The sequence below is a fragment of the Porites lutea genome, chromosome 1, assembly GCF_958299795.1.
Source record: "Porites lutea chromosome 1, jaPorLute2.1, whole genome shotgun sequence".
NCBI lineage: Eukaryota > Metazoa > Cnidaria > Anthozoa > Scleractinia > Poritidae > Porites > Porites lutea.
The window spans coordinates 42,994,075-43,020,532 of NC_133201.1; the positions used below are offsets into that span (position 1 = coordinate 42,994,075).

Consider the following 26,458-nt stretch of genomic DNA (forward strand, 5'->3'; position numbering starts at 1 on the left):
ACATTTAACATCACACTAATTGATGGTGTTTATTTAACCTTTGAAGATCGAATAATAGAATTGGGAATTTAATTGATCAGTCAAAGCCAAGAGCCCAATAAAATTTTCCAATTATTAGTACTTTTAATGCTTTAGAAAGAAATGTACTGTAAGTTTGGTTTGCTTTCAACCTGTTAGTTCTCTATTGCTTCCAGCGACTGTTGTGAACACACTTGGAATACTACTACACCTAAAACCTGTTTTGGAAGACTTTCGCCAATGAATGCTTAGGATCAATCGTGTTCGTAAAGTAACGGTTACCATGCTACTACGGCGTCTGGGTGAGACTTGTAACCTAGCCTGTACACAGATTTTGTTGTAAAGTCGAACCTCCATGTGCGACCACCTCCCATAACAACCATAAGCGACCGTCTATCCAAAACACCAAAATTTTCGGAGTCAAAGCCTTACAGTTGGAGTCTCTAGTAAACGATCACCTCCTGTAAGCGACCGCGATCACTTTTTGGGCCTGACGCGTAATTATTTTCCATTGTTTTTAACCTCTTGCAAGCGACCACTGACGCATTCTCTGATCTCTATGTTCGCTGTGTGCACTATGCTAGTTAGAATATACGAAGAACTTTCGTGACAACATGGAACTACACATCTGGTAACTGGTCGCTTAAAGGAAGTTCGACTGTGTTTTTGTTTTCGTTCTTTTCTGAAAACAAGCGCGCGAGAAAGAAAAATAAAGAACTATTTTCTTCTCCCCCACCACTACCCTCGTGCGCTGGGGGTCAATAAACCCCACGCAGTTTATATTTTATCACGCGCACTCGACAGAGCTTGAAGAGAAAATAGAGGGTCTGTGAACAGGCTACTTGTAACGGGAATGGCTAAAACAGGTTTTTGTTGTGGTATTCAAGAGACGTGAGTCAGCAGAATAAGCTCCCCCCCTCCCTCCCCCGCCTCCCCTCCCAAAAAAGGCCGTAGTTTTGAAAGACCTCTTCTTTTACGAGTCAGGAGGGGTTGGTTAAGGTAGGACATTATGTGACATTATTATATCCTCTCTTGACTTGATGATCTAATATCATTTTACAACATCTAACTCCTTGGGTGCGGGGTGTGGTATCCTTTTTAAGCCCTTACCCATTACAGATCTGGTCCCAACAACTGATAAAACTCTGTTGTCCAGAGAGCACAGAACTCTTTTTCAACCCACCCGAACGACTGTATAAAGTGTCCAATTCAAATCAAAAGGGGTTAATAGCCAATTATGACGCCTCATGTAGGGAAATGCTTCCCTGGCATACCTTTAATTGGACTCTAACGGCAAGAGGAAAATGTTCTACGAATCAAATGCAGTTCTTTCTGTAACAAAAAGAAAGTTTATTGTCATAAAAACTACAACTACATTGTAAGACGACTATATTTGCAAGCCATTTACTAAACTAAGGGTCAACATTATTGCGCTTACAGTACATTTTCCTATTGTACTAGCTTCTGGCTTTGACATATCCCCTTCGTCAAAGAAACATTTCTCCTTGTTTTATTCTTTATTTGTAGGCATCTACTCCAGCCACCTGCCTTGCGCGACCAAAGTGTTCTCCAGCTTGCGAAGCTAACTTGTTGGTTCCCATCTGAAGGCCTATGTGTTTTTTCCCCTCGCACAGTTGCTCCTCTGTAAAGTTTCTTTTATTCTCCTCGGCAATCTTTGGACCCAAGCAGGGGCCACTAAAGCCTTTGCTTTGTGCCTGCAAACAGTTGCATCCAGTCATTTAAACTTAAGAATCGGTTTAAGAAAAATTGGACCTCCAGTTGGTTTTTAAAAGAGATAAATACATTCCTAGTCTAAATTATATATTTTCATGAAACTGTTCGTGATAAACGCAGTGGTAATTAGGAGAAAGTGTAAATAGCGCACAAGTGTCATGTTTCAAAAATATTTATCAATGTGTATCGAGCACAAAAAAACAATAACACAAATATACTTATTGGGAACAACATGTTGTTGTACCTACGTTGTGAACGTTCAGCTTGTTGCCAAGGAAAGGCAGTAAGATTTATAAAAATTGGTCTGAGTATTGACCTGAAGTACTCGATCGCAACATCCGGCTCCGGGCTCCGCTCCGCAGTAAGGGAAAAGGCAAAAAAGGGACTGGTCCCAGGCTACAATTAAGCTAACCCTGTGGTTAGAATACCTAATGGGGCTTCGCTTCAATGGCCACACTACGTGGCCTGTCACGCAGACGTTCTTTGGGTGGCAAAGGGGTTTTCCGTGACGCGTGATGTGTGATCGGGCCCAAATTAGCCTCGTGAGAAGTGATTTGGCCTAGCAGGGTGATGCGTGATTTACTATTTTCACAACGCGTGACGCGTGATTTTCCTTTGAAATTTCCGTGATGGTTAATGTCATTTGAAGCAAGAAGCAGAGACTGATTAATAATAGATAGTTATGACACCAACTTCTTGCCCTCATTCCTCGACCTCGACCTGATTTCCTCAGATCAAATGATAATAGGGTACTTGTCAATATTTTATTTTATTTTTCCGAGATGCGTGATAGCTTTAAAAAAAAAAGCGGCGTGATGCGCCGATAGGTACCCCCCCTTTGCCACCCTGTCCTTATAAGGGTCCGCCAAGCGTTCCTGCCCCGCGAACTTTACACACTATGGGCTTAGTCTGCGAAATTAAAATGATTTACCTCTCAATTTAAAGGCTAACAAAACGGACATTCTTGTATAAAGTGGAAATCACTGAAGACTCGAGGGCATTCAGTCGGGCGGGAAGAAACGGGACGACGACTGAGTCCCAGAGGATGGAAACATGGCAACTATACTCACGATAGTCTCACGACAATCTCCGTTTTAACCTCAGTCGAAAACATGGCTTTAGATACTTCTGAAGTTGTGTGACTGATTCTTCCCTTAATTTGTTTCTAAGTTCCCGCTAAGACATGCTTGAAGACTAAGTACTAGAAAAAACGTTATTCAGTCGTAACAGTACAAAGCACTTCTGCCATATGATCGGTATTGAATTGGATGAAGATGAACAGTGAATGAAGCATGTTATGAGCGCTTGTATAGGTTTTCGTAAACGTCCACCTATCCCATGTGTGGGTGCTTACATAAAAATTCCCAGAAGTGGCTGGCTCCACTTACGGAACCTTTTTCTCCTACCCGAGAGTGTCCGCTTACGGAGACTCTCGAACCACCGGATAGAATAGGGAGACAGAGGGAGAAAGTGGACATTCCTGAGTAGTGGCTTAGACCAAGTTTTCAGTTAAATCGTCTCCATAACAGTTAAGAAACGAAGCAAGACAAGTTTTATAGCGTCAAGACCGCCTCACTTCCGGTTGAAGTGCATCGGCCAAAAACGCCTGAAATACTTACTGTGCTTCCTAGCTGGCACAAGCAATTAACAACCTGAAATGAAAAAAACCAAAAACAACAAAAGATAAGGCTGGAATTCCTCACTCCAGAAACTATTAGAAGAATGGGTTGAAGCATTCGGCCCAACGATCTCTGGGATAGTTTGGGTTGACAAGCGTTACTTGTGATTGGTTAATGGTTGCCTTGGATACCATCGACCAATCATAAGTAACACTTGTCCGCCCCTGCCCCGAAATCTTGTACGCATGCCCCTTATAGTTTCCGCAATGGGGAATTAAATCTTTTCCCCAACGGTGCGCCTACTGATTGGCTTTCTTGAGATCCCATGACATCTAATTCTGGCCTTGATAGGTGGGTTACGAACTATTAAAACTCATACTTGGCTCAGAGTCTGAGGGTTCAAAACAAAAGAAATCGCATTTCGATTCAGGGATTCATAATTCATTTCTTTTGTTTTATACTCCTCAGCCGCGAGCCAAGTACGAATTTTGATAATTCCAAACTGATCGTATTGGACTACCGTCAAACGAGGGAAATATAAAATACATAAGCATTGTACTTAGTTGTCATTTTCACTTCTCAAAACTTAAACTACAAATACACTGTCGATTTACTAACCTTTGTTGAAAGTTTACTAAATGAAAGGTATCGAAAGTTAATAAAATGTTCATTCGCTAAAATAATTTTACCCATGCAGGTAGCGCTTTCAGGAAAAAAGAAATTGATTTCTTTCATGGGGAAAAAATAGAAAGTATCTACCTTAAGGTGGCTTGATTGGATTTTTTTGGGGGGGATACCTCCCAAGTTTGAGCATTAACTACGTCGGCATGAGTAAAGATATGGAAAAAAGGTTACCACAACAGTATTATATAAAGAGGAAAATTTCTTATGATCTGGGTTTTATTGAAATCGGAGTTGCCATAGCAACGTAATGACGGCATTACGTTTTTTATTTATCTTTGAGTTTCTCTGTACCAGGAGTTTTTTTAAGAAATCGCTTAAAGGAGTATGTACCTGCCATAATTGCCTCAATTATGGCAAAGTTTGAACAAATTCTATGAGAGTGTTTTCGAAATATTTTGGAACGAAGTTTTAAGAATCATAAAAACAGTGAAATAGCATGCTATCCACAAATTAGCTAATATTTTAAGAAAATGATAAGCTTTGGATAAGGTTGCACATGCATAGCAGGTGTTCACATGGGAGCCTGAGTAAACTGTCCACAGCCTTTCCGTCTGTTCTATTTTTTACGTGCAAACCGGAAAGAACGCTACAATGCAGAGCCAGCCTGGTGTAAGACAACCACCTTGCTCTTCGCTTTGATATTCGCGTCAGTTCGCGAGTTTACCAAACAGAAGTCAGAAGTAGACAGGAGAAAATTGAGAGCTGCAAGCAGTGTAGGCGCTAAAGTTGGGGCGAGATGTCCACTCTTAAATCAGACATCATTCTCTTACTGAAAGACGGCCCATCCTTGTTAATGGTGCATTTAGCAGACACTCGTCTTAATAAAGAGAAAATATACTTTCCCTCAAGAATTCAAACTCACCGACATAACATTTTGTTTCTGGTACAGGTAAGCAGTGGTAAATCGGTCCTTCACGCCATAAGCCTCGGCGAACTTCAAGAACTTCTCAATATTTTCTTTCTGTTAATAAAAAGTAAAGTATACTGACTTTTTTATGATAATTAATATACAGTACAATATCTCACACGTTTTTCTTATTATTTACTCTCTGAAAATTCCGAACTTTTTTCCGTTACATTATTTGTGAAAAATAAATTCTAGTTTTTCAATATCCTACGTTTTTAATTTTTATAGACGATATTCACGCTTCCCGTCAGCTTTGCACTTCTTAAGAGAGAACCTCCCTGTACTTCTACTTGAGAGCAACCACCATCCCCCGGGAATTTCCCACACTCAAAACCGACATTAAAAAATTGCTTCAAGCTCTGGTTGCTCTCGATTTTTGTTTTTTGATTTTTTTAACTTTGCTTGTCTTCTTTAACACCAGTCTGTAAACTTCTCTGAGCGCAAGGATGATTGTTTGCAACGAAATAGTTTCTAACCTCTTTATTTGTTCTCATAGCAGCGTTTGTGACCTTTTTAGTGTCGTTCATCTTCACCGCTCCAGGCTGCAGCTTGTTGGCAAGTCTGAAAAGAAAGAAAGAATGGTTCATGGTAGGATTTCATTCAACAAGCCTCCTCTCGCGTTCATACTAACAATAAAAAAAGGTTTAATTCTCTTCTGCAGCATAATAAAGAGTATCACAGGCAAGTACTGCTCAGTAGCTTTTATTTGAATGGTCACATTGAAGAATCGATTTTATTAAAGAATAGATAGTTAGATCCAACCTCGCCCCTAGGCTCCTCTCCATCTCGTCTGCCAGACCATAGGGGGATAGGGCGAGTAGGAGAGGACCCTGGGAAGGAGACTGAGCCGAGATCCACTTTGTAAAGCTCAATAAACAGTACCATTGGATTTATATGGAAAATGCTGTTTATTAATGATGATCAAGGGACATTCAAATGATGTTATAACCTTATCTTCTTCACTGCGTCACAAATTTGAGAATCATTTCACGACGTATTTCCGGTCGTCTCCTCTCTCCACCAGAAAAGTAATTTTTAAGCTGGAGAGAAGCGACGACCTGAAATTCGTCTGCGTTCGCAGACTACAGAATGTCGTACTTGCAAAGAATTTCACCGTCCATGAGACCATCGGCAAAACCACTTCCAGGAGAGTCAGTGTCTTCTGCTCCCCATTCCACTGGTTCTTCCAACACATCTTCGATCCAGCGTCTCACGTCCTCCTCAACTCTTTTGTTGTAATTGGCATTAATCTGATAACAAAGAAACCGTCGGAATGAAGGTTTATTCCCTCGATCTACGAAATATTGTATCGGCCCTCTTCTTCTTATTGCTCTGCACCCCACTCATTCGTGATGTTAAACGGGTCTTTGATGGGGAGGTCTGGTTAAAAGTATTTTGTTTCGTTTAGTTCCGCCCCTTTTTTTCATTCAATCGCAAAATGACTCAATTACTTTGGAGTCTTTGGAGTTCAATAATTTTTGGAGAATTTTTTTGTGATTTTTCGAATGCTTTAATGTATAAAAATTGTAGGGGGGTTGGGGGGTATTTAAAATTTTGGAAAAGGGAAAAATTTTGGATTTGGGGAGTAGTTAATATGAAGTGAATAATTAGTAGATCAATACCACCACGGATAGATGAATAGTCCACCACCACAACAAGGTGCCTCTGAGCCTATTAGGGGACTAACTGGCGTGCATACCTTGTCTACCGCTAATTTATTTCCTTCCCAAATCAATATCATTTCCCCAATGACAACCACACTTCCCCCATTAGCAAGTTCATATGCTAATTACATTATTTATTACGAGTTTGGCTCCAAAAGCGAGTAAGATGAATCGAATCCTGTTTTCTCAATGGCTACCCGATCGGGCAAGATTGGGATATCCCGCTTCCTCCCGCAAGAAAACATTTTTGTTTTTGCTATGTAATTAATCCCCCGGGGGTGGGGGGTAGTTTAGGAATTTTTGAGTGGGGATGTGCCGCTGGCATGGGACCCTGGAACCCTTAGCCTATACCAGAGCTAGTTCAAGTGAATTTTCCTTCCTTATACTAGACTAAACTCCCCAAATCCCCCTATCCTAGAGTAGATGTTTTCCAGAAACTACTGAGGTCTCTAGCAAAGTCCAGCCAAAACAAAACCGATTTGATTTTCACTTTTTATATGTTTGAGTGGCAATTCCCGGTTTCCCTAGAGTAGACTAAAATTTTCAACCAATTAATCAATTTTCTGGAAAATGATACGCTACTCTAGACCCAAACTCTCTCCTCTCCGATTTATATACTCCATCCCAGGGTAAAATGCTTGAAAACCATACCCTTCACAGCGGCACATACCTATATAGCCCATATATGGTAGTATGCCCCACCTCCGGGAATCAATCCTTCATCGACCAAGCTTGTTCGGTCATGATGGCTGAAGATTGCTCTCGTATGCCTAAGCTTTGATGGCCTTTGACAGTTTATCGTTGACGTTGTATTCTTATTCACTTTCCCTTTTTGCAACTTCGTCCAAGGGGTCTTCTTGTTTTCCAATATGGCGGCGGCGTATTGGAAAACGAGAAGACCCTGGGGACGAGATTGCCCTTTTATTCAATTTCCATTTTCCTATACTCCATTTCTTTCAGTTCGAGCGGGCTGTCGCGTTGCAGTTTTGCGTTGGGCTTTCGCAAAACAGTCGCTCCTTAGTTATAGCTCACTCACAGGCGGTTACTACGTCTCGCTCCAATATTTACGTTTTTAATAAAAGGTTACCCACAACCTGCTCCGTAGGTGGCCTTGAAAGTTTTCAAAACAAACTTCAAGGTTATTGTTTCCATTTTTATCAAATATGCGAATGTAAAAATTTCCTTGAGTTGGACTTTCTCTGGGCATTTTGTCAACAGTGTTTGACACTAAAAGTTTCTTAACAATTCAAGTAACAATTTCACTTGGCTCGTCTTTGGGCAGTACTTTGTTGCATTTTTCCCTGATGTTAATACCGTTTGGCTTACAATACGCCAATTATTTTCACAAGAGCCTATTGTTTCCTCTGAGTTAAATATTTATCCTACTTCGAACTTTAAAAGACTTCTCTTGATATCGAGCCGGGAACTGACTCAGTTGGAAAAGGCAGAGAACGATTTCGCGAGTTTTGGTGAATACTCGAATGTATACTTTCTTGTTTGTCACTATATATTTCGCCACCAGCTGTTGCGCAAGCCCGAATGGGATCCTTAATCTCTGTGTACGGACATCTCTTTGGAAGATCGATCTCAGTGCCTCTTATGCACAGTAGGAAGGCTTAGCTACCCTAACCGTTTTGGCTAGATGTGCTGAAAACCTCAAAGTTAGACCGTAATCTAAGAATGAAAACAATGCTTTATTTAAGATCAACTCATGGAAACAGACACATCTCGAAACTCCCATGCAAGAGAGTCCAGGGATAGTTGAATATGAAATCATTTAGAGGCTAGACTTCATCTTGGTAAAACATTTACTGTGAATATTATCAGTATTTAATCAGTTTTCAGTGAGGTTTGCCACGTCTTTGAAGATAACAACGGCGATGAAGGGACAGCTCATCAAACGGAACATGCATCAGACATGTAATCGCGAAAAAAATAGCTTTCTCTTTGAAGTTCGCTTGAAATGGCGACAAAACTGAAACTGTAACTGTATGGTACAAATTCAGTTATTACAAGATCGTTCGGTGGCAAGTTTTTCTCGAAATCTGTGTAAATCTTGAGCTGCATGATCTCTTGGAAATTAATTACAAATTCTAGGTATTAAATGGGACAAAAATTGCTTTCTAGATTTAACGTTACCTTTCGCTGCACTTCTGCAGATAAGCCATACCCTCTGGCTTTATTTTCCGCCATGTTTCTGGTATAACTGTAGTTGGTTTCCTTCAAGTGTCTTTTTCAGGTCCTCACTTGAATTCGAAGCAGAAAGCACAGATCCAAATGCAAAGAATGGGCAAATTGTCAAAGATTTAATCAAGTTTATTCCGCCACGCTTGATACACACGCATGCAACCGGCTGAAACTGAAAAGTCTGTTTTCTCATGTTCAGTGAAAACGGTTTGTAAGCAATCCTGTTCTCCTGTTATTTCAGTAGATAATCACTAGCGATATACGCTATAGCAATTTTTTATAGATATGTTGTGATTCTATAAGGAAAAAAATTTTCACATTTATGCCAGATCGAGAAATTTTACTTTGGCGTTACAATTTTGGTCCTTATATGGAAAGCGGAGATAAACGTTTTCGCTTAGTTAACCTTTATGAATGACTGACAAGACAAATGAGACGAGTTTTCCGAATTTTTTGTAAGTGAAAGCTTCAAGTAAACAAATACGTGCCGAAAAGGTTAATCATTTCTCTACTGATCATGAATCAAAGACAGCATGCAAGCTTGTTCTCCGTCGCAGACCCCAGTCTCAGGGCCGGGGGAAACTCACAAAACGTTCTGCTCCGCAGGGAAGGGTAGGGGGGGGGACTCTGGGAACGAGGTTGCCGAGTTATAGGCCCATCAATAGGCAACCTCGTCCCCAAGGCGGTTTTTCCCGGAGAAAAGCGCGCTGGGAACGAGGTTGCCCAGTTGCAGGCCCGTTCCCTTATAAACAAAAAAACACATCCGATTATAAGCCTCCCCCCCCCGGATAAAGGCCCCCTCCAAAAGTAGTGAAATGAATTCGATTTATCATGGAGTTTTGATGCTTAATTATTATTAAGACGTATTTTGTTCAGTACTGCTGCAGCTCGTTTCGAGGGGCTTTTTCTGTTCCGGTTATAAGCCCCCTCGGAGATAAGCCCCCCCCCCCCCCCCCCCCCCCTAGTTTACGGTCGTCTTTTATGGGTCAAGTAAATCACCCTAGAGCGAAATCTTGATACTGGGATTTAGGCTGGTCACCGTTCGTGTCATCAATTTAACAAACAACAGGACTAGGGTTTCACAACCAGTCGTCATTAGTTCATCCACTGCTGGTAACTGCCTGGTACAAAGCTTGCTCTCTCGGGTTACTGAAGAGCGGGGGGAGGGGGAGATCTTCACAAACACAAATTTTATTGTTCCTCTCTCGATGTGTAACTATTTCTAGGTGTAGGGTTTAAAAACCATTAGTAGTAAGAATTAGAGATCTGAGATCTGAATTGGGATCTATATTACCATTCATACCCTGATTCATCATTGTTTGACAGTTAGAACTTGTCTGCCATGAAAACGTGCAGTTCTGTCGGTGCACTACCGTTTACTGTGTTTACTCCAACTCTGGCCATGTAGAAGACTTGATCCACTCATCGCCGACGTATTGGCCATTGACTGGAAAAACTTTGCTCTGCATTCGTAATTCCGTTACACTAGACTTGTTGCTCTCTTGTGCGATTTCGGTGCACTCATCCCTTTCTAAAGGAGATCTGGAGAGCAATCGACAAACCACAGTCCTGTGATGAGCTGCAATTTAAACTCGAGAGTCTCAGAAATAAGGAAAAATTTTGTCTAGTTTGGAATATGTTTTACAGAAATGCAGCTGATGAACAGACTATTATAGATACTCAGGAGGTTACCACCCCTCAAAAAAGTACACTATCCCCCCCCCATCCCGCCACCTCCAAGAGTTTGCCACAAGCCTTATCGGTAGTATCTTTGACATCTTAGAGTGGTGAGGAACTGGGGAATCGTAATTCAATCGCCAGAAACAACTTCAGAGAAAAAAAGAGAACAGAATTAATGTTAATGGCGACGCAAAGAAAGGTAAGCTATATTTTAAAATTCCTACACTGAAGATTAAGCTTTCAAAATCCGTCGTTTCTTGTCTAGTCAACTAATATCATGCATTGTTAAACAAACGGGTGGTGAGATGCAATAACCTATAGTCGCTGAAGCAGGACGATCTAAACCATTCCGCAGAAAGGCTCTTGGAAGGAAGAGCCAGAGGTTGGGCCGGGCAGAATCAAACTTTCTAATTGATGTTTTGGCCTATTTCAAGCTATTTCGTTTCTTCCTTGGGTGTCGAATACCATGAACAGGCTATATGAACGTTAACTAACTCGTTGCAATTGTATAACCTGACTTCAGAGGCGGTTCTTTGTGTTGCAGGTTGTAAAGTACACCATTGCAGTTCTCTTAATAACTGGCTTATTGGTTGTGGAAAGCTCGCTTCATAAAAACGCACCCAAGGTATCGCCACACAGTAATTTTTAGTGACTACATTAAATGGAGTAAAAAGTTTTAGGTATAGGATAACCCCTTTTGGGGGGTTACTTTAACTGCGGTCCTCGATATTAACTCCAAATCTGGAGTGATTTTTACTCCTGAAAACGAGTTCTTTAAACTCCTCTTGGATAGAATAACTCTACGGTAAGGAGTTAAATTAACCCCACTGGAGGAATTATTATAACTCCTTGAAAATTACGTATACTGTGCATAATTCGTACTGTATTTTTAAAATTGAATGCAAACACAAACTTCGCCTGCTGAAGCCGAATTTTTTTTGCTTGTCTCAGTGTTTAATTGTTTTCAATCTATGCTTTTGTTTGAGCAAGTTCAAAGCTTAAGTCATGAAGTTTTAGTTTTTTTTTTTACCCGGACGCAGGGTGTTGGCCCTGGCGTTGAATGGGAGGAAATCTATTATTTTTAATATTTCAAAATATAAATGGAGAGTAGTTCATTGTAGCAAGTGGACTGTCCATACAATAACGAATGTTGTAGCCGCACCTTAGCCTACGAGTAGTCCCCATTTTTCCTCAGGGATGTAGAGCGAGCGAAACGCGAGCGCGCGTGAAAGTCACCCCAAGCGAGAAAGGCGAGAGGAGACGGTGAGAGAGAAACATGGACGTCCCTCATTTTTCTCTCTCCGCACCGCGTCTCGCCTTTCTCGCGTGAGGTGATTTTCACGCGCGCTCGCGTTTCACTCGCTATACCATCCCTGAGGAAAAATGGGGACTACTCGTAGTCTAGCCGCACCGTCACTCTGGTTTTGACGAAAAAGATGATTGAAGAACTTTGTAAAATTCTTTTATCGAACCTTTTCAGGGGGAAAGTGAAGCTAAACTCGAACAAAACGCCCGCCACTGGATAGATGCGCTTCTCGACAGAGTCGACCTCAAGCACTTAAAAGATGAAGAAAATTTGCAGTTGAAGAGACGAATACAAGAAATCCTTACAAAACGAATTTAAAACTGGATTGACTTAGAAGGTTTTGAGAAGCGAAGGAGATCGAAAAAAAAATTGTGACAGACAAAAAAGAGCTAGTGTATACAAGGACAAAAGAAATCGTCGGTATACTAGGAACGAAGGACCGCCAGCAGATCAGAAAAAAAAAAATTAAAATAGTCAAAGCACGAAGAACCTTGTTGTTATTATAATAGTTCTTCGGGAAACGGCGTCACTACAGCAGTGAAAAAGCAAGCATATATAATAGCTCCCTGCGCCTAGCCTGTGGGCAGACGTCTCCAATTTCACAAAGGGAAAAATAGTGCATGTTTGCACGCAGGCTACCTTGCGCCGAACTTTGAATGAGAGCAGCCGACTGGCGGGGGACAAGTCGGCGCCGAGTCAATTGTACTGCGAACCGATGAGAAACTGCGCGTAAGATATGGATACCTCCTCCCCCCGCCCACTCGCCTCAGTTAACAGTGCATTCGCTTGTTTTCAGTCTTACAGTGCGCATGCACAAGGCATAAACTTTCAAAAGTGAACTTTGACGGCCAAATAAGCGTGCCAAGGCCAATCTTGCCGAAGTTCAGTGGCTGACACTCAGCTGTCATTTGAGAATACCTGGAGATTTCATGCGAGTCCTTGCACAATAGATGTCTGAGAATTTCTTTCTTAAATTTAAAATGTTTTTAATGAGGAAAAATTGGGGGTGGTGTTTGTTTAAAATTAAGGGAAGGGGATGACGTTGATTAAAGATTAAAATTAACATGAGTAATCAATAGAGAAATGCCAAACAGTCCACCATCAGGTATTATAATCGGAGATCCAAGGGCAGCTGGTAGGGACTACCAGATTTGCACAGGAGAAGTTTACAAAATATGGTATCGCCCATGAAAATCCGATAGTCCGGATAAGCTGGCTTTGGGTCCCCGAGGGTGGGTGTCCCTGGGCTGCCTCATCCCCAGGCTTTCACAGGGCGGAGCGGTGATTAAGAGCGGTGAGCGGGGAATTTTGAAAGCGGGGTATTGGATACGAGCGTGGTATGATGGAACCTAACGCAGATATCCTGAGTAGAAAAGGTTTTTCCTCGCGTGCTGCGAGATTCCTTAGGGGCCGACACGTCTTCGGCCTAAAAGCCGAAGCCTCGAGGGAAAGGGGGAAATTTTTCTCCCATTGTTGCCTTCACTCACGTCGTGTCCACTTTAATAGCGAGGCAAAGCACTAAGATTCGTCGAGGACTATCTGGTTTATGTGCAGATAATCCTTTTCCTGCCTACTTTCTTTAATTTTCCATTCACCCCCCTTGTATTAAAGGAAAAAATTAAACCAGAAAGCCAGCCGAAACCATCCATATAAATGGTAAGGGAAAATGATCCACGCATCGAACACACCTTTAGTGCCAGACAAGAGCGTTTATTGCCATAGAAAACTACACCTATTACAACCACCAAATTGTGTATTATTTAATTAAAAAGGTACAAATCGACGCTACTGCACTTACAAATGATATTTTCAAATTTCTAGTTACATGTTTCAAGATAAGCCCCGCTATCGCTAAAGATATGCTGACCATGACATCTCTTCTTTCGACTTGGAAAGCTTTCATCTCGTTTTAGCTTTCATCGTGTTTTAGAGTTTATTTGTATGCATCTACTCCAGCCACCTGCCTCGGGCGACCGAAGTGATCACCAGCTTGCGAAGCTAACTTGTTGGTTCCCATTTGAAGGCCTATGACATTCTGTCCCTCTTTGAGTTGCTCCTCTGAGAATTCCCGTTTATTTTCTGTGGCTTCTTTAGGACCCAGTTGGGGTACTGGTTTACCGAGTGCAGAGCACTATCGGAGAGAGAAACAGATTTCAAAGGCTGTACAATCGCCGCATAAAGTAAAATAATGAATCACAGTTGATGCAATATCATAGCATCTATCCTTTCGCCTTTTTTCACTTATTTTGAAGATTTGCGGTCAACGCACAACGTCCGCCCTGAACGGCAACTTCACCGGCCACAAAATTCACTCGCCGGTCATGTTGACCGGTCATGCACACTTTCATTCTTGAACAATCAGCTAAATCCTCATCTGTAAATCTTAGATTTGGTCTTTTTGTAAAATACAATCACTTTCACAAATAGAAAATTAAACAAGGGTAAATTAACTTTTACCCAATATTTTGGCCGGTCAAAAACGAAACTTAACCGAGCAAAAATTTCTTTGGCCGGTCATCGTGTCTGGCCACCTTCCGAAAATTATTTTGAGCCCTAAAACGTATAGTAACCTGGGCATATTTACAGTCAAACCAGGTCAAGTGTACCCCCCAAGAATGCATTAATGAATTTATTATTCAAAAGTTGAATCTATTGCTAGTTGTAGATTTCAGATTGATCTCTGCATTCTTGTATGTGTAATGAGCCGTGAATTCACACGCGAGGCAGTTATGAAATTTCTACTAGCTCCATTTTCCTGAAATTGACGTAAATGTCTTCTAAGAAGCTTAATCCATTCAAAGATTTCCAATCTGACCAAATACAGAGAAGTTCTAGTAAAATATTCAATGCTCATTACGCATGCAGAAATGCCGCTTTGAATTTGACGCCAGTTACGGGAACGGCTAACGGATTCATTTTTCAAATAATCAATTCACTGATAGAATCTTGGGGGGTACGCTTGACTTGGTTTGACTGTAAAATTCAATTTCTCTCAATAATAGCAATGAAATTCCATAATATTCATTGAAAATTGCAAGAGCTACTGTTTGAGCTTACCTTTCGGGCAAAAGCATGCAAACCAGAAATGACCTAATGAAACAAAACAATCACACATTATCTTAAAAACTGATTCTTGCTGGCATCAGATTCATTTTTATAAGGTTAGGAAGAAGAGGAGGAGGAAGAAAAACCTAAGACTGATAGTCCGTGTTGAAGAATTCATTTATTACAGATCAGAAAAGGCTACCAAGTACAGCTGAGTACAGTCAAGTCTCGTCTTGCGGACACCTCGCTCTTACGAACACCCCGCTAATACGGACAGCAGCAAAATCCCCGTCGGCGAAAATTACAGACATTTGACTGAAACAACCTCTCGCTGTTACGGCGGACTCTCGCTATAACGGACTTAAAGAACACTTTCCTCGGTCATAGCAGCACAATTTTATTGTTTTAACTCTCGTTATAATGGCCATCAATCAGCAACTTTCAACATTTTAGACAGAATTACCTCAAATTATAATTGTTTATGTAGTTGTGTTTATATGAGGAGGCGCGCTGGCCCGGCTTGTCGAGATCCCGGTTGCACAAGCCGAGATCTCGGCAAGAGTGATAGCCCGCCTCATATACACACAACGAAAAGTTTTACGAGAATACAAGGCACAAGCCGAGCCAGCCCGGCTAAAAGGGGTGTTACACAGGACGATTCGCAACGACGATTTTTAGCCCAGCACAGAGTTGCAATGTTGGAACAATGTTGTAACCATTCGAAACAATGTCGCAACAATGTTACAACGCTGTGTTGCGTTAAAAATCGTCGTTGCGAATCGTCTCCAGTAACATCACCTTAGTGGGCTAGCTTACCTCATATAAACAGGCCCTCACTATTAGGGACACTAGACGGCGGTTCCGAGTGTCCACAGAAACGGAAGTTGACCGCAACATGTCCCCACACCATCGATACAACCAAATTTACACTGTACATGGACTAACGAACCCTTTCCCTCAGCGTTTCCCATAGATATATAAGAAAAATTTGTTCAACAATAGCCCATTTTACAGTTACCGTTGGAAAAGAGGCTAGAGTTGACCTTGTTTTGATACAACCCTTCTTGCTTTATTATGTACATAATAATCATGTTGTTGTTGTATGCTAACTAGTATTTTTTAAGCAAAATTCCCATTAGAAAAGGAAGGAGGTTTGTATCAAAACAAGGTCAACATCAGCCTCAAGATCACTCGAAGGCTAGCACACCAAGCGCTCAACTGTAAAATGGCCTATTATCAAGATCTCTTTCACTTGTTGATCATTTCATTTCTTCTCATGACCTTTATCTTGGATTGAGTAGTATAAGGAGAAACTAAATGTTGGTCTCACTTAGAGCAGTTAGAGGTAATAAAGGATTTTCTTTTTTAGCAAACTATTGAAAAAGAAGCATGAACTGAACCCTTCTGATTTTTGTCAATCACTTCCTTGAGCTTTGGTCAATCCAGGGGCAAAGATATCACACACTCTGTCCTCCAACAAAAGTCACCACTTACCCCTGGTATATTCTGGTTTTCATACAAGTCGACGGTCTGAAAGATGTCGCTTTTAGGTACCCCTATTTCATCACAGAAGGACAGAAAGAATCCAATGTTCTCCATCTACAACATTCAAGAAAGGAACAAATCATTAAACAATGACCAGATATTGAAAAGACAACTGAAAGTTGAAGGGGCTTATGCAAAGAATGTGCTGTGTGTCAGTTAAACTGAGACATCTCAACATGCAGATTTCACTTTTGGTCCACAAAAAATTTATTAGGAATTTTCAATTTGCCTAAGTATGTACTATGATCTCGCCCAAAAACACTTCAGTTGCGCGTTAGTCAAGTTACCCTTTAATGATAGGGTTAGGAGAATTAATAAGCTGATCATGACCGAAAAAATGCTTTGATCTTTTCTCAAATTTTCTCAGCTACTGTAAATCATCTATTAAGCCCCCTGGGGTGCTTATTTACTTCAAGCTCATTTGAGAGAGGGCTTAATAGAGATGGGTGGGGTGGGAGGGGGGGCTTATTGGAGAGGGTGGGGCTTATTTAAGTTAGAAAAGATGATGGTATCAGTTCTCTAAAAAGAACTACAATACATAGTGGAAAAGCTCAAGTACAAGAAGGTTGGAGGTCATGCAGCCAAGGATCAGAATCAAATCCGAACTTCCAGTTTGTAAATAAACCATTCCAGATCAGTCCACACAAAAGTTTTTCAGTAGTGATTGATTAATTAAGTCTATCATTTATTAGTGAAGAATAATTAGGAGAGGGAAGGGAGAGGGGGGTGCTTAACAAAAAGTGGGGGGGGGGGGGGTTATGAACTCAGTCTTTCCCTGAAAAGGGCCTATTAGAGGGATGGGGCTTAATAGAGGATTTGCAGTAATTATTGAAGGAAATGTTTAAAGATTAGTTTGGAGAATTTGTAGGTGAATACTGGGGATTAAAGGGTTAAGAACAGAATTACTTGACATGCTGATCATTAATGGGTACCACTGACAAATCTGGGATTCACGGCAATAGCAACAGGTACTAACCATTTTAAAAGCCATCTTGCTGGAGTTCTTCTTGTACTTCCCACCAAGAGCATTAGCTAGGCTAAGGTAAAGAGAAATAGGCAGGTCTATAAGGGAAGGGTTTTTTATTTATTTTTATTTTCTTATTATTTTACTATATTGCACTGCGCTGTTGAAGGAACACTCTCAGTATGGCCAGTGACATATTTTTATAACTGATTACATGTACCTCCTACCAAAGTGGTTCAAGTCCTGGAGTTAATGCCACTGTGGGTTGAGTTTGTTACTGGTTACTATGTGCTCTTGCTCTAATTAAGAGCTTTTTCTCCAGGCAGTCCACTTTCTCCCTCTTCTCACAAACCAACTTTTCAAGCTTCCAATTCGATCCAAATCATTAAAAATTAAACTAGTTGTATTGCATTTGCAGTTGCAGTCAACTAAAGATGAAGCTAAGGGTGCAGGTATTAAATAGATTCTTTTTTAAAATGAGTTTTAAAACAAATTTTTATCAGGGGGAAAAACTCACCAGAGGACATAAATACACTTTAAGTCCAAATCTTAATGAATAGAAGCATTGATGGACAAAAGAATGGGTGGTTCCATAAGATATCCATACTCAGGGCAGGGGGTTTCAAGGGTCTTGACTTCCAGAAGAAAATTACAGTTTTGCAAATCATGCTGTGATCATATGCTCAAGGTGAACAAAGCACTAGCAAGGCTATAAAATGTTCACACTGCATGATAGGTGAGATTGACAACTTACAATAACCAAATAGATATCAATCTCTGCAGCTTTTTCCCACTATAGATTTCATGGTACTCTCACGGTTCATAAACAATTTGCATTAGTATTGGGAATGGAATCCTGGGGTGTTCTCAATGCTGCCAATTGGACTAATGTGGGCAAATGTCAATTTTGTTTTATTTTTTAGTTTTCATTAAGAATAATACAGCTGCAATTCTGAGGGCAAGGTGATTGAGCATTTTGGAACTCAGATAGCAAGGGGAGATGCTTTCTGTGAAGATGAAGATAAAGAAGAAGATCGATGCCTTCTGTGGTAGGAATGGATATTTTCTGGAATCACCCAATGAAGATCAAATAATTCACTGAATAAAGACAGATTGAAGCAATAACCCTGAAGCGTATAAATGTTCCAATGCAGAAGTTCTTTTGAGAACCAGTCAAAATTTACTTCCTAATATGGAATTACTGACCCCTCAGCACCACTTCTTGTAGATGTAAACGTTTTTGACCATTTGATCATGTTATAATAATTATATAAATTTAGCCAAGCCTAAAGGTGAAGCTTTCATTAATAGACATCCACTTAAAGTTGAGCCCACAATCAATCAAAAACTAAGTAACTTGTCAGCAAATAACTTCAAAAAGACATGTAACCTCGACGGGTCGACACGTGAGCCCGCAATACGGTCATGTGATACTGGTCAGCAGATGCCCTGTTTTGACAGCTCTAAATGACCACAAAATGAATGTGCAATATCAGGTTGCAGGGCCCAAAACTAGCTATAAAGTTTGACAATTAACATTGGTTTCCCTGTGGTGTGGATGAACAGTTGGTTGGGCCATGGTTTGTACAACTCCAGACGAACAAATTTCAAGGACTTTTTAAGGATTTTTCAAGGACAAAGTACAGTTATCAAGGACCAAGATTTATTTTTAAAATCAGCATTCTTTAAACCCCTATGATCACCCTACTGGCTAAAACATGTTATGGAGTCATTAATTTACAATTTTTACTTCTTCAGCCATCGCGATGATCACATTATTATTTTAATACTCTTTCCTTAACAAGACTTGGCAAAATAACTGCAGGGTATGACTTGCAATATTGCATCTGTGGTACAGATTGAAAATTATATAAACATTTGAAATAAAGAAACAGAAATAAAATATTGTTCATGCAAAAAAATGTTTTTACGTTACCCATGAGTTTAATAATATTTACGGGTTCTTATGCACCGAGGATGAGCCAAATTTTCCAAGGCAAAATAATCTAATAGAAAAAGGTCTCTGGCTTAGACAAGGTTTTTGTTTTAAGGACTTTTCAAGACCAAACGAAAAAATCAAGTTCTTTTCAAGGACCTAAACCAAATTCAAAGACTTTTCAAGACAACTATAGTAAAATTCGAGACCTTTGTAAGATTGTACAAACCATGTCGGACAGACGCCAAATGGTCACGTCCATATTTTCTTAGGTATGGGGCTCTGCTCGCGCCTGCTGTTATGGATGAACTTGCAGGACAACAGTTAGGGACTGGAAGAATGCAGTATTAGCTATTGTTTAAGACACTGGAATGCCTTCACTGCTCTGATTCCCTATTCATGAAAAAATTTCTGTGCTTCTTTATTGGACAGCTAAAAAGTCCCAGCATGGTTCGAAACAAAAAAGGAGAATTTAGATGCTTCCGGGTTATATGGTTCTGGTAAAGTCTCAGTGACTCAATGAAATTGAATCAATAAAATTAAATGACGATAGCAGTTCAATTAACAGTAATTTGCAACTTGCAATAGACAATACAAAAATTAATATAATTTAATTAACTATTACTTTCATTGGTCATTCAATAGCTTCCTCAAAAACAATTGCTTAGAAGTATGCACCGGCATTTTTAAAACAAGATTAAATACAAATAGGCAGCGATAAATATTAATTTTAACGTTTCCTAGCACTTACTCAACAAGGACTTCTCCACTCTTTAGGCTTTCATAGAAGTCTTTCGGATCAGGAGAGGGATTAAGAACTTGTCCTCCAAGAACTTGATTGATCCAATCTCTGATTTGCGCCTCCAACTCAGGGTCATATTTGGCATCTTTCTGTATTTTTGTTATTATTATAATCAACAGAGAAGTGATTAACCACAGGTTCTTAAAGGTTCATGCAGTTCTACAATAATTGTATTTGTCATACCTGTGATATTCCAGTCATACAAACAAAAATCCCTCAACAGACAACAATAAAAACATAGGCTCTCTCAAGTGGACACTAGCTGCTCTTAATTAAGTTTAACCCATTCGCCCCTGAACCACCCGTAAGGATCCAGATCCTTTCTAACCATGCATTGTGACGTCATCAGTTTTAACGGTCAAGGACAACTTTCTTCGCTAACTTGTGCAGAGTGAAGAGATCTTTCAAACCATACCAGAATGAGCACAATTCAGTCAAGGACACCGGAGAAAGAACCAAAAAACCACGTGACATTGACCTGAAAATCTCCATGAAAATCTTGTTCCATTGCCCACCTACCTTTCCTTTCACCTAATCCTAAGATCCTAAAAGCTTTCCTAAAAACTCTTCCCACCAAAATGAAGCCTACTAAATGCCCAGCAAGAGAAAAAAAAAATGAGGCAAGAAAAGCGATAAAAGAAGGGAGGAGAGAAAGTGAAAAGTAAAAGTCAAGACTGCTGTGTAACTTTTAAACCCAAAAACTATCTCGAAATTTTGCTTTCTGCACATGCCCGAACTTCGCAAGCTGACATTTTGCATCTGGATCAGAAGGCCGCGAAGTGTACGACCTGTAAACCAGTTTGTGGTAAGTTTTAGCTCTTCATAGCACGACAGTGACCAGAAAACCACTCGACTAGCTTCAAAACGCGTTTTTCGGCAAAATCTCCAGGAGCGAATGGGTTAACAGCCTACAATACAAAATCCTAACTCTCCCTTAATTATAACAAAATAATTTTGCTGAGCTTTTCAAAAATACACACATTCTGAAGTTCAAAAGCCAACTGATGTTTGCGTTCTTTGTTTTGATCAACCATCTTAGCAAAACTCTTAGGAAAGAGAAGTTTACTTCAAGAGGTTCAAAAGGTCACAGTTTATGATTTGTGCTTGGTGGATTTTGATCCGTTTTGTGTCAGTTACTTTGTTTCAAGGTTTGTTGCTTGGAATTGTAATTATGACTGACAGCAGCGGAAAACGCAACTGTGAATTAAAGGCAGCTTTTGAACTTCAGAGTTCATGCGTTTTTGAAAAGCGCAGGAAAAGCAGCCATGAGGTGTGGTTGTGGACATGTTTTCTGACTCCACAGACTCCAGCTTCAAATGTACATCAAACACAAGATTGAGGTGTTTGCTCGATACCCAGATGGTGGTGGGAAAGTGAATCACCACGGATCAGATTATGTTTCTGGGAAAATGCCCACCTACCCCTCCCCTAAGCCAACATTAACACTTACTATTCACTTAAAGTAAAATGTTGACTTAGGGGAGGGGTAGGTGGACAGTTTCCCAGAAAAGTACATCTGTAATGATCTGCCACCACCTAGTGGTAATTTTGTTCGGACTCCTGGCCCCGGTTGTTCAAAAGTTGGATAGTGCTATCCTAATCGCTATCCAGAGAGGATAGGTATTACCAAAAGCAATTGTATTATAATCCATTGGGTAGATATTTATCCAGTGGATAGCACTATCCACCTTTCAAACAACCGAGGCCTGCAGGGCTGTCAACCCCCCACGTCGTCAAATATTGAGAATTGATGGGGGAGGGATGATAAATGACATCATAATGCACACGGCACATGACCTCATTTGTGAAAAAAACGAACGAAAAAGATGTTGTTGGAATTGCAACATTTGACCTAATTGGCTTACTTTGCAGCAATAACATTGCTTATATATATTACATAACAATGGCACACGGAAGCTTGTGAGGAAACGTTCGATGTTAACTGTAAAATAGCTCAAACAAACAATGTATTTGAAGTTATATTGTCAGAAAGTCGATTCTACAAGAAATGGCAAACTTTGGCGATTATCCAGGAGATTTCAGACTCTAATCTGGAGACCAGCAGAACCGGTCCAAAATCTGGAGTCTTCCGGATTATCTGGGAGAGTTGACAGCCCTGGGCCTGACTAATAATATTATTGAAGTACTTGTATCTGGATACCAGTGGCGTAAGAAAACAGATGGCATTTCATGATGCCATGACTATGTAGCATCCCAGCAAAATGATGTCTGAGGAACTTTTTAAAGCAGAGAAATTCGATGCTGATGACATACGTCACAGCCCAGATCTGGGTACCTCGGATTGGTTGTGCTGCAGGGAAATTTGTTTCAACCAATCATGCAGAAGCACTACACACATCTGGGTAGTGACACACTGACAGTAAAAAACCCAACTTAAACGCATTTCATCACATTTACAGAACAGATGCCCAACTAAGCCGATACAACATAAACTTGTCTGCGAAGTGGGATGCAAAACATGTGTTTTGCTACTTTGATTTTTGCTCACATCTCAAGGCTAATGATCCAAATTGCTTCCATTTTCGCTTAAAAGTACTTTTGTCTTCGAAATTCATGGTAAAAAACACTTATCAATCGACTCCTAAGACAGCTGCTAAAAAAAAACAATAGATAAAAGGCAAGCCTTATCGGATTCACTTGTGAGGCCGCAAAATTGGTTGCCTGGAAACCCACAATGCACCTTGACACAGGGTCCGAAATTGCGCCTTCCTGGTCGCCAATGCGACTAAAAATTTAGCCCTGGCGAACAGAATTTCATAGCTGGTCGTCAGCTAGCGACTTGTAAAGCTGGTTGTTATTGTGGACTTTAACTTTCGGAGAATCTGATTAAGAATTGAAACCTCGAAGCTATTTGCCAACAGGTCTCTTCCTTTTTGACCTGCTGATATTTTTTGATTAAAAGTGAAACGAATCTTCTTGTAATAATACCTTCACAACAGCTACGATCAATACGAGTTGAACGTTTCCAAGCCGCCATGTTGTTTTCAGCTGAAATACGGTAAGCACGTTATGTACTTTGTAAACTGGTACGAGTAATGTGGCACAGTTGTGGCCTGGTACGAGCAACATGGCGGCTTGACTCGTGTTTTATGTTTCGTGTTTCGTGGTAGTTATCGGAAGAAAATAGAGTTTTGATATGATCAGTGCAGTCGTGGGCAGACAGCTTTCTGTTCCTATGTTCTAGGTTAGATAGCTTTATATCTCCAAGAAGTAATTTGTGGAAAAAATAAGACTTCACTGGTACACATACGGTTGCTTTCTGGTATCGGGAGCAAAAGTGGTGCAACTTTTGAGCATAAAAACGTCCATATCATGCATTTTTTGTTCGTGTTTAGACTTTTATTTGAAAAAAAGGGAGGGAAAATTTTTGGCGACCACAATTTGCCCTCTGGCGACCAAAAATTTATACTTGATCGCCAGTTGGCCCCCGCATTAAAAAGTTAATTTCGGACACTGTGACATCAGTCTGGATGACATCAAGGCGGACTGACCAACCACCAAATTATCTTGATAGACATAAAGCAAAGAGACTATCACCCTAATGGCTTGCGATCATGATGAGTCATACATATTGCAAATTCTGATAAAATCATAACACACTTTAGCAAGAGCACTTCGTAAGGAATCGAACATTAAAAAGAAAAGAACCTCACAAAAACCACAATTGCAATCCATTTCAATCTTCTTTCATGCCTCCTTTTGTATTAGCTGGGTTATTCATACTTTCTTTGAATGTTTAGAGCAGTTATTTTTGTTTCACCCAGTTTGGTGGAAGATCACAGTGTTTGAGTATTGAAAAAAATTAGTGACATAACTCCTTTACCACTGGTACTTATTTATCTAATAATTTATCACATTGTCAAGATACAAAAATTATCAGGGTTGTCATTAAGAGCCGGGGGCCGGGGATTTTCCCCGGCTACTAAGAGAGTGGCCCCCGGCTACTTTTATTGGAAAATAGAATAAAAATAGAACCAAAAGAAATCCCTAGCTGTTTGACTCCCCACCTACTTGTTGTATTTACCCAGTAACTTGAAATCTTAGTGACAACCCTGAATTATTACCTTGCCTTTCATCTCACAATTTTCACAATAATTGGATTATTTCGATTTTATTAGGGATTTATCAAGACACAAAAGTTTCACATTTTCTTTTAATTTCTGTTCATAAGAATTTTAAAGATAAAATATTTTACAAATTTCAAGCATGAAAAAATCTAACTTTGTAAAACATCTTAACCATCCACAAGTACCATGCATATTTTATAACTCCGGATTTTCTATATCGGAAAACACTGCCATCTAAGGAAAAGCATATGGGAGTGAACATCACAGAAACCAAAAATTGTGGTCTAGAAAATTCTATGCGGATTGGTATTTATAGCATGGGGTAAAACCGGAAAACTGATATTCGAGAAACATTCAAATTCCCCTAAGCACATAATTCACTACTTCGTTGAATTTACTTCTTTTTTTTATGAAAGAGAAATTAGAGGAACATTATAAATACTACAAATTTCTAGAAGAATTTTAGACACGATATTTATAAAACCGAAGGGGCAAGTAAAAACATTGCGTGACGTGTGATGTGAAATAATCGAAATGATGGAATTCAAGAGACGCATGCAATTTGCCAAGAAAAACGTCTGGGTCATGTCTTTATCGATAGTATCGGCAGCCTCAATTTTGGCGAAAGAGGCCCCTTGTACGATAAATGACAGTTTGAAAACAACTCTCCAAGAGTAATTGGTCCGTTTCTTTACTACCAATTACCCAGAAGCGGCATATAAACACAACTTTGATCATGAAAATGAAAAATAAATAAAGATACATTGCAGGGATGCATCATTTTCTGATAAAAAATCAACAATGGTCTCAAAATATAAAAATAAATGCAAACCAGATTAAGACATGACATTTTCCAAGAGCTACAAGTATTAGACGGAAATATTTAACACTTACAAAAAGTCAACTGCAAACAAAGCGCCGTATTTAATCATGCTTGGATCACAAGTTCGGCCGAGCTTGTTTAATTTGACTAAACATTCACATCCCATATGTAGACTCTTAGATAACTTTCTCTCTAACATTCTCCTCGTTATTCATCATTGTCTTCATAGAAGACTTGTAAAAAACTCACTGTAATCAAGGCTAATATTAACCAACGTTAATGGCAATATAGATCACTTGCACAAGACGGCATAATTGCAAATGTAATCGTAATCAACCGCGCCCTCCATAAACAAAACCACTAGCCCAGAAGACTTATAATTTTGAGACGGGCAAGATGATCTACGCGGTCCAGAGAATCATTAACAAAACGTGAAAATGCAAAGTCCGTGTAAAAAATTTTCAAGGTAATAACTTGTCCGTTTTGCCCGATACAAAGTTATCATTTGCACAAAATCAATCGCACGCAAATGGAATTTCGCTCGCGGAGACACAACAATCAAGTACGAAAATCAACAATTTGCCTGTCATCGTACCTTTCTTTGCAGCTCAGCGGTAAGTCCAAAACCTTTGGGTCGGGAAGCCATTTTGTAGCTTTTTTCGCGAATAACTGATACTACTTGAAGGAGGACGTTAACTTGTGATTAGACAAACACAACCAGTAAATCTACTGCATGTACGGGGTTTTATAAAGCTTTGCCAGGAATGAAAAATGATTCCCTAGTGACATTCGTTACGTCATCAGTCACGCCTCAGTTTCTACCCAGATTTAAGTTTTTTTTTCATTCACGTATTTCCGTGAACATTTTTGTGAAAGAATTTGAAATATCGCCTTCCTTTTCTGACATAAGTCTTGCCGTATTTGTAATCGACGCAAGCTTTCACAACGGTTGAGTATACGTGGGAGAATTTATTCATTATCACGTAATCACAAACTAATAAATAACTATTGTTGCAAAGCACTTTGTATCGGAAAACATGTATCTGTGGGGTGTCGTTGGCCTGTTTTAATTTTCTGATCACATTTTCGAACTGGTTTAAGCCCGATATGATGAACTACTATTTGTACTAAGTAAAAAGTTCTGTAGATTTTCATCTAGAGAAATACGGTTGTTCTTTTCTCTGTGTCGTCACGCAACGCTCCTCATACAAAACGGATAAAGCAGCAAATAAGGGGGAAGGGACTGTTCGTATATTACTTCCTCGAGGTGGGTGGGGGTGCGAGTTTTTGTTGTTGTTGTTTGTTTTGTAATGTTTTGTCTTATTTCCTTTCTTTTTTACCCTGTATAATTAATTTTTTTGTTATGTAGGTCAATAAGAAGAAAATGATTTTACCAATCCTACTGCACACCGCCACCCCGGAGGACTTAAACAGTTCCTGATGTCCCTTGCGTTCG

At 40.0% G+C, this 26,458-nt stretch overlaps 1 protein-coding gene across 1 annotated transcript; it reads right to left on the reverse strand.

Annotated features, from left to right (window-relative positions):
• Window positions 1-1,429: 1,429 nt before the first annotated feature.
• On the reverse strand, window positions 1,430-25,774 carry LOC140930069 (uncharacterized). Its single transcript, XM_073379727.1, has 13 exons — window positions 25,598-25,774; window positions 20,041-20,180; window positions 17,366-17,426; window positions 16,339-16,443; window positions 14,857-14,889; window positions 13,737-13,930; window positions 10,203-10,355; window positions 8,766-8,832; window positions 6,061-6,212; window positions 5,439-5,523; window positions 4,918-5,016; window positions 3,372-3,404; window positions 1,430-1,733 (listed from the first exon to the last, which is right to left on the reverse strand). The coding sequence occupies exons 1-13, from the start codon at window positions 25,646-25,648 to the stop codon at window positions 1,536-1,538; spliced, it is 1,371 nt and encodes a 456-aa protein (XP_073235828.1). The 5' UTR covers window positions 25,649-25,774; the 3' UTR covers window positions 1,430-1,535.
• Between the last annotated feature and the right edge of the window lie 684 nt (window positions 25,775-26,458).